The sequence below is a fragment of the Cydia splendana genome, chromosome 3, assembly GCF_910591565.1.
Source record: "Cydia splendana chromosome 3, ilCydSple1.2, whole genome shotgun sequence".
Taxonomy (NCBI): Eukaryota; Metazoa; Arthropoda; class Insecta; order Lepidoptera; family Tortricidae; genus Cydia; species Cydia splendana.
In genome coordinates this window covers 16800391-16812391 of record NC_085962.1, presented here as the reverse complement: position 1 = coordinate 16812391, position 12001 = coordinate 16800391, and the positions used below count along the sequence as shown (strand labels likewise).

Below are 12001 nucleotides of genomic sequence, written 5' to 3'. Positions count from 1 at the left end.
AACATGCAAAAAATTATGTCACGTCATCTGTCATAAGAATTACTGGATAAAAAGTAAACATTTCACTAAGTTTTGTTTTATTTGAAAACTTATTATTGGCGACGAGATGGCGTTAATTGGAAGCATAGAACATTTTAATTAAGAAAAAGACTTTACCGAGTACAGCGAAAGGATGGAACAGTTTTTTATTGTCAATTGCATTGAAGAAGGCATGAAGGTCCCAATGCTTATAACGTTAATCGGACCAGAAACGTACAATGTACTAAAAAACATCGTTTCACCGGAGAAACCATCACAGAAAACTTATAAAGAGTTAATCGAAGCCCTAACTAACCTACTGGAATGTCACCTAATGAAATTTTATTTAAACAAAAACCTAGAACCAGATACGTCCTCCCTGAGGCCTTCTTTTAGCCCAAATGTAGAATACGAATCAGACATACATGTTGAAAAGGAAACTAGATCTGAAACTTTGAGTGAGGAGCCATCATCAGGTCAGCCTTTTATCGAGGGGAATTTTGAAAATATGGAAGCACCTCTAGATTCCGACTACAATGGTGAAAACGCTAGAAGTGCAATACCAGAGTGTAGTCCAGCTGCTAGAGAAGAGGAAGAGGGAAGGGACGTTAATGTGGAGGTAACAGCCAGCCCAATATTAAGAAGGTCAGCTAGACCGTGAGGAGCGCCGGATAGGTCAAATTTGTAAAAGTTTTATTTAAAATTATTAGGTAATTTAGTTAAACTGTTAAAAAAGGGGACGAATGCGGTGTATTCTATTTTATACATGGCAACTGACCAGTTGTCACTGTTACCGCTAAAAATTATGTCATCTGTCATAAGAATGATTATGGATAAAAAGTAAGCATTTCCCTAAGTTTTGTTTTATTTGAAAACTTATTAATAAGAAATACATTTTCATCATCCATTCACATCAATAACAGTTTAGGTGCTCTTGGCGAGGGTCTCGGCCTTGGCTACAACTTCCTCGATGGGCCCGACCATGTAGAAGGCGCCCTCGGGCAGGTGGTCGTACTCGCCCTGCAGGATCTTGGAGAAGCCCTTGATGGTCTCCTCGAGTGGCACCAGCTTGCCAGCGTGGCCTGTAAACACCTCGGCCACCTGGAAGGGCTGTGACAGGAATCTCTGGATCTTGCGCGCGCGCGCCACCGTCAGCTTGTCCTCCTCGGACAACTCATCCATACCTAGGATGGCGATGATGTCCTGAAGCGACTTATAGTCCTGCAGGATCTTCTGCACGTTACGGGCGATGTTGTAGTGCTCGGTGCCGATGATGTTGGGGTCCATGATACGCGAGGTAGAGTCGAGAGGATCCACTGCGGGGTAGATGCCCAGCTCCGCGATGGCACGCGACAGCACAGTGGTGGCATCCAAGTGAGCGAAAGTGGTGGCCGGGGCGGGATCAGTTAAGTCATCAGCGGGCACATAGATAGCCTGTACTGAGGTGATAGAGCCCTTCTTTGTGGTGGTGATTCTCTCCTGCATAGTACCCATGTCAGTGGCTAAGGTCGGCTGGTAACCCACAGCAGACGGGATACGACCCAGCAGAGCAGACACTTCAGAGCCAGCTTGAGTGAAACGGAAGATGTTGTCAATGAACAGCAGCACATTCTGACCCTCCTGGTCACGGAAATACTCGGCCACAGTGAGACCGGTGAGAGCGACACGGGCACGGGCACCTGGGGGCTCGTTCATCTGACCATACACCAGCGACACCTTGGAGGTATTGTCCTTGAGGGAGATAACACCAGACTCAATCATTTCCTGGTACAGATCGTTACCCTCACGTGTGCGCTCGCCCACGCCGGCGAACACGGAGTAACCACCGTGAGCCTTAGCTACGTTGTTAATAAGCTCCATGATGAGTACGGTCTTGCCGACACCAGCACCGCCGAACAGGCCAATCTTTCCTCCCTTGACGTATGGTGCCAGCAAGTCCACGACCTTGATGCCGGTGACCAGGATCTCTTGCTCCACGCTCATGTCTCTGAACGCGGGCGCCTCGGCGTGGATGGACGCCCTCTTGTCGGTAAGGATAGGGCCGCGCTCGTCGATGGGCTCGCCGATCACGTTCATGATGCGCCCAAGCGTCTCCACGCCCACGGGGATGCAGATGGGTGAACCGGAGTCGAGCACGGCCTGCCCGCGCACCAAACCCTCGGTACCGTCCATGGCGATGGTGCGCACCGTGTTCTCTCCCAAGTGCTGCGCTACCTCCAGCACGAGCCGGGGCTGCCTGTTCTGCACTTCAAGGGCATTGAGAATGGAAGGCGGAATGTCCTCGAACTTTACGTCTACAACGGCACCGATGACCGCGACCACCTTACCTTGCCCCTTCCCTGCTTTGGCACCATAATCCCTCTTGTCGACGGCCGATACAGCAACAATTTTGCCGCATTCTTTGGCGGCCTTTTCGGCAACAGACTTGGCTGCTAAGATGCCGCTTCGAGCCCTACTTACTGCCACCAACATTTTCGATTATCCGGTGAACTTGGGTAAATAATAATACGCGGCTGGAAAAGTTGCCAGAACACTGAAAACTAAAAGACCTAAAAGTACGACGCGGATCTAAAAAAAAGTACGATATTCCTAAAAAAAAATTATTAAAGAAAAAAGCATTAGAGTTAGACCAAACTAACTCTGCAGCGATCGATAAGAAGTCGTTATTGAAAATCAGTATGTGAGAACACTAGAGAAAAAGTATTAAATAGTCGTGATACTTTTGAATTAATCTACCATTAACCGATTATGAAAATCAGGCGTCTACAATAATTTACTTTACATCATAAAAATGCGGAAGACGATGATATAGTTCGTATGATTATGAGCCCATTAACATGCACACTAGCGCCACTGCTAAATAATCGTAATTATTTAAATTTAACGACAGATATCTAAAAAAGGGGGCCGCTACGTACTGTATTGTGTATTTAAAGTACCTTTTGAATACATCAAAATCTACTGATCTGATTTACTGTGGCTAATACATAATTTACCATGACAATAACTCTCTATACAGTCGATTCTCTTTGGTATAAATATTATAATAGCCTCGTGCCGCCCAATGTACATTAGGATGTACTCAGTTTCGATGGAATGTCAACCTTAATTAAAAACAAAGTAGGTAGCATTTCATCTGTCTCGTAAAATTTTCGAACTAATGAAATTCAACCTAATTTAAAATACAACAAGGTTCTAACTTCCTTGGCTATAATTTTGTATGGTGGGCGGCACGAAGATAGGACACTTTTACACAGATCGACATACCCGAGTCGTGGAATGTATTTGGCCCCATACATTCCACGACTCTTCTCTTTCCGCGCAGAAGATATGCATAGAAAACATCCATAAACAACAACACACACAACTAAATGCCCTCACCAGAATTCGAACCCGGGAGGCCGTCAAAATACCTATACCAGGGGTGCGAAACTCCTAACTTCGGTCAAACTCGGCTCCGCTCGGCTCGGCATTGCTCCGAGCAATTATTAGGGTTGGCACCACTTGACCTCCTTTTGCGTGCACGACCACAGATAAGATAATCACTTGATTTTTGACAACCCTAAATAGCTGAAAGGGATAGTGCCATAATTTAGAAAGGGATAGCATGATTCGACCCTGAACCGCTGTCAAACTTCGTTTTTGTAGGAAGTTTCCTTTCTGTACGGTAGTACTATTAATTATTCTGTGCCTATACCTATATAGAGTGCCCAGTAATTAATGTACTGGTTTTCGAGATATTCACACTTTTCTAATTTTGGTTTCTTGTTTCACTAGAAAGAAAAGTGCGAATATCCCCAAAAACCGGGGACTTTTACTAAACCTTAAAGTCTATTTTCTGAACCAATAACGTCACTTTTGACATAAAATTCAATACGTAATTAAAAATTGTCATTATGAACATAATCCGTATAATACTTTACGCAAAAAAATCGTACTTTTTTTGGTCATTCCTATTTTTTCCTACGCAATTTTAGCATGTTTTTGAACCAACCACTCATATGAGAAGTACGTAAAATCGTACTAAAACGTACTATTTGGCCAAAATGTACTATTTTAGTACGATTTTGGGCATGGTACATTTTTAGTACGCATACTTCTCAAAAAAAAACGTTAAACCGTACTAAAAAGTATGATCTGGCAACACTTGCCGCCGAAATTATCTTGCGTAACGTGAACATGACCTAGACACGACCGATGTGCAAAAAATAAGCAGAGGGCCTACCGCGTACCACGTTCGACGTGTTGCCTCCCTGTCACACTTACGTACGAATTTACAAGTGCGACAGAGAGGCAACACGTCGAACGTGGTTCGCGATAGGCCCTCAGAGGATGGTGTGGTGTAGGTAAACATATGTTTTATTTGTCATAGTCATCTTAGTCATCTATATTAATAATCCGTCTAGGCGGGTCTAGGCCCATGCCTAATTAGTCCATACTAATCTAGATTAGTTCATGGTCTAGGTCTACGGAAGACCGAATGAAATTTTGAAAATAAGAGTTTTTAATCGACGACATATTGGCAAGTACCTATTGGCAAAATTCGGATTGTCGCGTATTTTGCATTTCAAAGTGTTAATTTATTTTGATGAATTCGGAAAATGCACTAAGTATAATTATGTTGGCAAGGTTAGCTGGGTCAGCGTGTAGGCCTCAATAAAACTATTATAAAGAACGACTAAGTACTGTCTGTGTATCGCCTCACCATCAATTGCCTCCACATCGAAGAGCTCCTCGGATCGGATTTGTTTGATGATTTTCCGGTATGTACAAGGATAATTATTTTCATTAAGCTTTGTTTCATATGGATATGTAAATATTGCATTACATAAAGTATTTATCTTTTAAGGCCATATATCGACCTTGAAAAGCTGGAGGAATCAATGAGGGCTACCGCGTTTAATTTCGCCGCTAGGGGCGCTAGTGTAGACGGAGGTCTTTCAAAGAGATTTTGGGGGTTTCAAGCTTTTTTATCGCGAATTTTCACTCCTTAAGTATTCATAATTGTAGTAAATCTTTGTCCATCTTTGATTAATCAATGGCAAACAATAGATATAGCTAATTGAGATATTTATTGAAATGTTAGTGGTTTAAAAAAAGTGCCAACTAAAATATATGCAAACTTAAACAGGTTGAAAAAAGCGGCCAAGTGCGAGTCGGGCTCGCCCAAGAAGGGTTCCGTAGCAGCAAATAACATAATAAAATTGCGGTTTACGATTTATGACGTATTAAAAAAAACTACTTACTAGATCTCGTTCAAACCAATTTTCGGTGGAAGTTTGCATGGTAATGTAAATGTACATCATATATTTTTTTTAGTTTTATTATCAATCTCTTATTTAAAGGGGCCCACTGATTAACAGTCCGCCGGACGGTATCGGCCTGTCAGTTGTTCGGAAATGTCAAAATTTTGTTCTAACTGACAGGCCGATACCGTCCCAAGTAACACAAGCAGGATAATAGAGTAAAATTATCATCTTATTCAAATTAAGATTGCATAAATTTTGTGTATAAGCGGTGGAAATTACTAAATTCGGAATAAGAAAATATGTGGGCCTAGTGGGGCCTAAATGCTGAATAAATTTTGCATAGTATCGGTTTTGCATATTAAAGCTGAATAATACTTATTTCTTACACAGTTAGTCAGACATTATTCAGCTTAAAGCATTTGTGGTTACTAAAAGCTGCATAATAGCAGCATTAGCAGCAATTAGCTGTATATATTTTGTGTCGTGAGATATTAAGCAGACAATATTAAGAAAAATGTGATAGTGGCTACTAAATGCTGAAAAGAAGCGTCGGTGAAGACTTTCAACTGTATAAAAGCGGTTGCAGTTTCTGTTTTAATGCTAGTTTTTGAATAAAGGTGGACGCTATTACTGGAAGCTGTAATGAAATCCACATATTATTTGTTATTCAGTAGCTGCATATATGGGTTAGTTATGGCTTTTATAGACATAACGTCTGAATAATAAATACTAAAACAACACTTATACTTAAGTTATAGCGATTTTAGTACACATATACTATCTTTTCTTGCTAAAAGCTGCAAAATGAACGCAATGAGCAGCGCTATTCAAACTACTGCTTAGTATCAACAAATGCGCGGTGGAGAGGGTTCCGTAGCTTTATAAGTTTATACACGGTCAACAGTGCTACTTGAGCCTGTTTGCTTTGAGCTTGAGCGTGTTTTTATTTTATTTTGAACGCATCTTGCGTATTTATTCTTTAATCCAACCATTATTTAAAAAATCGAGGTTTAGTTTTCTTAACAATTCTCTTCGATTGGTTATTTTACACAAGATGCATTGTCGTTTTAATGACGTAAAACAATTGCTAGCTACCATCGTAAACACTGTTAACTGACCATTTGCATACCTTACTGCAACGAGATAAAGTTTACCAATGGCCATTTAAGGTTGTTGCTAGTTTGCAAACAAGGTGGCAAATGCTAGTTATTGATATTGTTGCATTAAAAACTTGTAGACTGGACTGGGTATGTGAAAAATAAAATAATCACCCCCATTAAAATATAGCGAAATCGGTTCTCCTGTCGATTTTGAACGGACTGTTTTTAGGTTTCAAGTGGGTCTACTCATACCCATCCCACACTATACTCGTACTCATACCTAAACAATACTGCCCATACCAAACTATACTTGTACTCATACCCGTGATACCCGCTACTAATATACCCGCACCTTAGCACCTATACCATATTCATATTCATACCATACTCGTAACCACACCATACTCATACTATACACATCTTCGTACTCACTTCGTACATCTTTGCGTATACCTTTACCTACTACATATTTGTCGGAACTGATAACGGAAAAAATAACTGTGTAGTCTGCCGTGCCCCCAGATTTATCATATAACTTAAATATTATATCGCGTTTATAATATTAGTAGGAAGTAGGATTGAATATTGCCCGTGTTACATACCTATAATGTTTCTCATCAAACTAGTGAGGATCTATGTGGTTTTTACCATTTGTGTATAGAACCCTAATATGCTTTAAGATTGCGAAAACAATTACTATTATACTGATGTTATTCAAAACTTGTTGTTCTAAAACCATTATTACCTAACATGTAGCTTAGTAACGCGAATAATGTGAATGCCTATTCAGAAATTTAGCACATAATAGCTGTGGCAGCAGCTTATATTCAGCACAGTCGGACGCCATTACGGTTGCTCATATTCTAACCTCTAAAATTAAATAGGAATTTAAAATGAACTGAAAAACCCATTTATATTCATTTATAAAACTAGTTTTATCGTAGCATAACTTGTTAAAGTACATTTTCTATCACTAAAACATCTAAACACCGCAAAAAAATTACAAATTTAAAAGTGGAGTACTACATTTTCTATATTTACTTTCTAAACAGTGCATTATTTACGCGGCGCTTTAAAATTTTAAATAAAATGTATATATATATATTAACAGTAAAGCCGCATGCGCAATGAAATTGATGTTATGTAAACATCAAATCAATTATGGGTAATGTCCTCCTTATTTTGTATTCACTTCAGACACTACACTTTGACACGAGTTCACAAATTAAAATGGAAGACAAATCATACACAAATAGCTGAATATATTTTCAGTAACAATGCACTTTTGAACCAAAAGCTGCATAACGTGTGACTAACTGAGTCATTCTATACAAAGCTGGATAACTTTGGTTTAAAAGCGGTATAGAAGCTTTTGACAGCCTCTATACAAGTGTTATTCAGCGATTCAATGTGTGGGCATACACTTATACAGCTATTACATTACTGTTATTCAGTAATAAGTGGCGTGGGCTAGCCCACTTTGCGCCCAAACCGTGTGAAGTGTGTGTAAGCGCTTATACAGACGTTATACAGCTACCTTATTCAGCATACAGTACGGAATGCTCTATTATTCAAACAATATTCAGCTACTTTTGTGTTACTTGGGGTCCGGCGGACTGTTAATCAGTGGGCCACTTTAGAAGTTACAGGGGGACACACATTTTACCACTTTGGAAGTGTCTCTCGCGCAAACTATTCAGTTTAGAAAAAAATGATATTAGAAACCTCAATATCATCTTTGAAGACCTATCCAAAGATACGCCACACGTATGGGTTTGATGAAAAAAAAAAATTGAGTTTCAGTACTAAGTATGGGGAACCCCCAAAATTTATTGTTTTTTTTTTCTATTTTTGTGTGAAAATCTTAATGCGGTTCACAGAATACATCTACTTACCAAGTTTCAACAGTATAGTTCTTATAGTTTCGGAAAAAAGTGGCTGTGACATACGGACGGACAGACAGACAGACAGACATGACGAATCCATAAGGGTTCCGTTTCTTGCCATTTGGCTACGGAACCCTAAAAAATTTAGACTTTTATATACCTTTGTGTATAAATGAACGTGATTTTATAAAAATAAGCATTAGAAGAATTTTTAGATCTGTTTTTCTGGACCTAGGTACATGACCTACTTCTACAGTGGCACCAACTGGTGAGCACAAAAACGGTAGCCCTCATTATTGCTACTTCAGAAGGGGAGGAAGAGCAGGAGGATATAGAACAAAGTTATTTAAATGTTTTAAAACATCTTGGCCGGAAGACCACCTAAAAGACGGAAATATACAAGCAGGTTCAAATTGCGGGGATCTTTCTCTTTTACTCCAACGAAGGCTTAATTAGAGTGACAGAGAAAAATGCCCGCAATTTGCGCACATCGATTTTCGCGGTTATAGCAAAGTTCTTTTCATCCCTCATCAAGTCATCATTAATACTCTGAGGCATTCTCTGAGAGCCTACCGCGAACAACGTTCGTCGTGTTGCCTCTCTGTTGCAAGTGTAAATTCGTACGTAAGTGTGACAGGGAGGCAACGCGTCGAACGTGGTTCGCGGTAGGTCCTCTGCTCTTTCTGACGATGCGCTCCAGGTACCGGTAGGTTCAGTAAAAATACAGAACGTGTGCACCTGGTCGAAAATTTTGTATGAAAAGAGAGCATTCAGGTTTCCGAATCTGTATTCCCAATTCGGGTTCCTGATCAGGAAACTGAACGTCTGCGGTCAGCCTATATAACAACCCAACCAATTTTCATATATTTTCAGGTGGCCTAGTGGAATAACCAGAGATGAGTCAACTGTCACAAACTACTAAGAAGATACTATAGTCACTGTGCTTGCGCCAAAGCTGCTGAAATAATGGCGTAATAATACCAGCTGATGCTTTTTAGTCCGGGGGCCAGCTGCATGAAATCCACCTGGTAAAAGAAATGAAATTACCCACTCTGTGAGGGTAGCTGACTTTTAATAGGTTCAACTGCTCTGGTCGGCCGCGGCTTAACTTGGCAAATTTTGTGCAAATGGCATCAAAAAAAAAACCTCGTCGAAAAATAGAATGAAACTTGTATGGTAGGATAGCTGCCATTGAGGATAGTAAAGAAAAAGTGGTCGGCCAAATCCTGTGTTGGCCACGTGTTGGCAGCTGCCTGTGTCCGGCCAAATTTGTGGTATCGAGTGACAGCTACAATTTATCTCATCGAAAAATAGAATGAAGAAAACGGATTATAATAGCTAAATTAAACCTGTTGTCGTATGTCGGCCTCACCGTAACCTGGCAGTTTTTGGAGGCGACACGTCGAACGTGATTCGCGGTAGGTAGGCCCTCTGTTTTCATATGAACTAGGTTACTTCAAACAGCGCTAAGACGAGCAAAAAAATGCACCGTCAACAGACGCCTAGAATACGAAATCGGCAACAATCAACGCAGAAATCAAAACGGTCAGACACTGATAATTTATTTTTAATTCAGCTCCCGAAATTTCGTTGAGATCTTTTGACCCTCCGCTATCTTTTAACCTTAATGTTCGTTCACAAAAATATACATCTTTTTTACATATTGCCAAAATGCCAGACGCAAACAGTATTTAGAACTTCCGGAACCGAAACTAGAGATCTACAATAACGGCCCCTATTACAGGGCTATTAAAATTAACAAAAAAAAATCCCGCTTATTTAAAAACATCACACAACCAATTTGCAACAAATCTAAAAAGTAATGAGCTGGTCGAAAAATCTATTATAGTACTTATATCTGAATTTATGGACGAGGATACCTTGTTATCGTTAAATATAATATAAGTATGTAAGAAAACATATTCTAGTTAAATGTTAAATTGATTGTTTCTACCTAATTGTTACCTACTCTTAATTTATTTTAAGTCATGTTATGCTTGTCACATGTATAGAACTTATAATTTGATCTGTTATTTATTACTTACAAATATTTTTGCGATACCCCACCAGGGTCCATGTGCCTATATGTTACTATGTAGTCTACTCGTATGTAATATAAATATGTACATTGGATGCAAAATAAAGATCTCTATCTCTATATCTACTCGTAAGTTTTGGAGGAGGAAAATGTCAAGAACCGAAACCTCAATTTCTGAGATTTTTACGCAGGGTTTTTCGCCTAAGCTGCAGTTGTCCTTATCGCACTAATTTTAGGAGCCGCACCCGTCAGCGCGACGGGATATTTACCTAAAATTCTCAAATCTGAGAAGGGGCTCAGCTGGTATATTTCCTCTTATTTAATTGAAGGGGTTTTCTGGTCACTGGTCCCTGCCTCTGAATCCTCTGATACAGGCGAGCAAGCGTAGCTAGGTAGGTCAATAGGTACCCCGTTTTCATGAGTAAATATTTGCTTGTACTTATTTATAATATAAACTACACTGTCGTTGCATAAATATTTAATCAATTATTCGTACATTTAACATATTTATTAATGATATACATACACCTACATGCAGAGATACGAGTCTACGTACATATATGTATAATATTTAAACATTGCTACATTAATTACATATATAATCGAAGAATATTGGATTACCAACGAGTTTTCTTTTGATTCTATTTCAAAATTCTTCACTCGTACGGGAGAGCGGGGACAAACGTAACATTTTGTACTTCGACCTCAGTTTCTGGGTTATTATTTTGATGAAATTAATGTAGTCATAAATAGTCATAAATGTCATAATATACATCCAGTTAATTGTCTCATGTAAATTTACCTTATAATTGTGTATTTTAGAGTGACTTTAAAAAAATTGTCTGTTGTTACTTATTTAGTAAATAATTATACTTGTACCTAATTCACGAAACAATATATAAAAAAGTTGCATAGTTTGTTAAAATTTGCAAGGTGTCTCAGGAACCTCGCAGAGGAGGGGCCATTTGATGTCCCACCCGTGACACTTCTAATACCATCTATGTCTAATAATAATAAACAAAACATTTTACTACTTTTGTCAATCGTGAAGTAAAAAATTATGGAGCGGTGTTTTGACTATTGGATAAACCTACAGAGCAATTTTTACTTTTCTTTCCACCCGCTGTTACGTTTGTCCCCGCTCTACCCTACGCCAGACCGATTTACAAATAAAATTCTACTATACCAAAATTAATGTAGGTACTCATATCAATAGTAAATACTAATACTTATAAGAAATTCCCATGTCATATGAAATTGTATTAGCATGTAGCTTACCTACATGCAGCCAGAGGCCTGAAGACTGATAGTTTCCATACAACGCCGCGTGCGTTAGGGGTCGTCCAGAAATCATGTGATCGTTTAGGAGGGAGGGGGGGGGGGGGGGGTTAAAATATCACGAATGATCACGATAGGGGAGGGGGTCCCGAGAAGATATCACGTGTAATTTTTTTCAAAGCGGGAAATCCAATAACAACAATATAACTCAAAAATTTAATCAGGTCCGCTCTATTTTATATGCGTATTTACCCAATAGGCAGTGGCGTAGCTAGCATGGGTGGCACCCGGGGCGGAAATTGTGGGTGTCACCCCAAAATTCAATCAAAATTGTAAAATATGTTTAATATTTTACAGTTATAAAATTACGTTTAATATTCCATAGCTCACAATTTACTCCATCGCTTTCATTTTAGATTCCATGAACTCTCA

The 12001-nt window shown here is 39.4% G+C and overlaps 1 protein-coding gene and 1 long non-coding RNA gene across 2 annotated transcripts; one reads left to right on the top strand and one right to left on the bottom strand.

Annotated features, from left to right (window-relative positions):
• Positions 1-894: 894 nt before the first annotated feature.
• On the bottom strand, positions 895-2522 carry LOC134806567 (ATP synthase subunit beta, mitochondrial-like). The gene has a single exon (XM_063779875.1). The coding sequence runs from the start codon at positions 2488-2490 to the stop codon at positions 943-945; it is 1548 nt and encodes a 515-aa protein (XP_063635945.1). The 5' UTR covers positions 2491-2522; the 3' UTR covers positions 895-942.
• Positions 2523-4415: 1893 nt separating this feature from the next.
• On the top strand, positions 4416-11675 carry LOC134789413 (uncharacterized). The gene is made up of 2 exons (XR_010144058.1): positions 4416-4781; positions 9127-11675. It is a non-coding gene; the product is annotated as an uncharacterized LOC134789413 (long non-coding RNA).
• Positions 11676-12001: the final 326 nt, after the last annotated feature.

Bases quoted from the DNA above. Each gene is read 5' to 3' on its own strand.
- LOC134806567 (XM_063779875.1), bottom strand. From the start codon at position 2,490: ATGTTGGTGGCAGTAAGTAGGGCTCGAAGCGGCATCTTAGCAGCCAAG.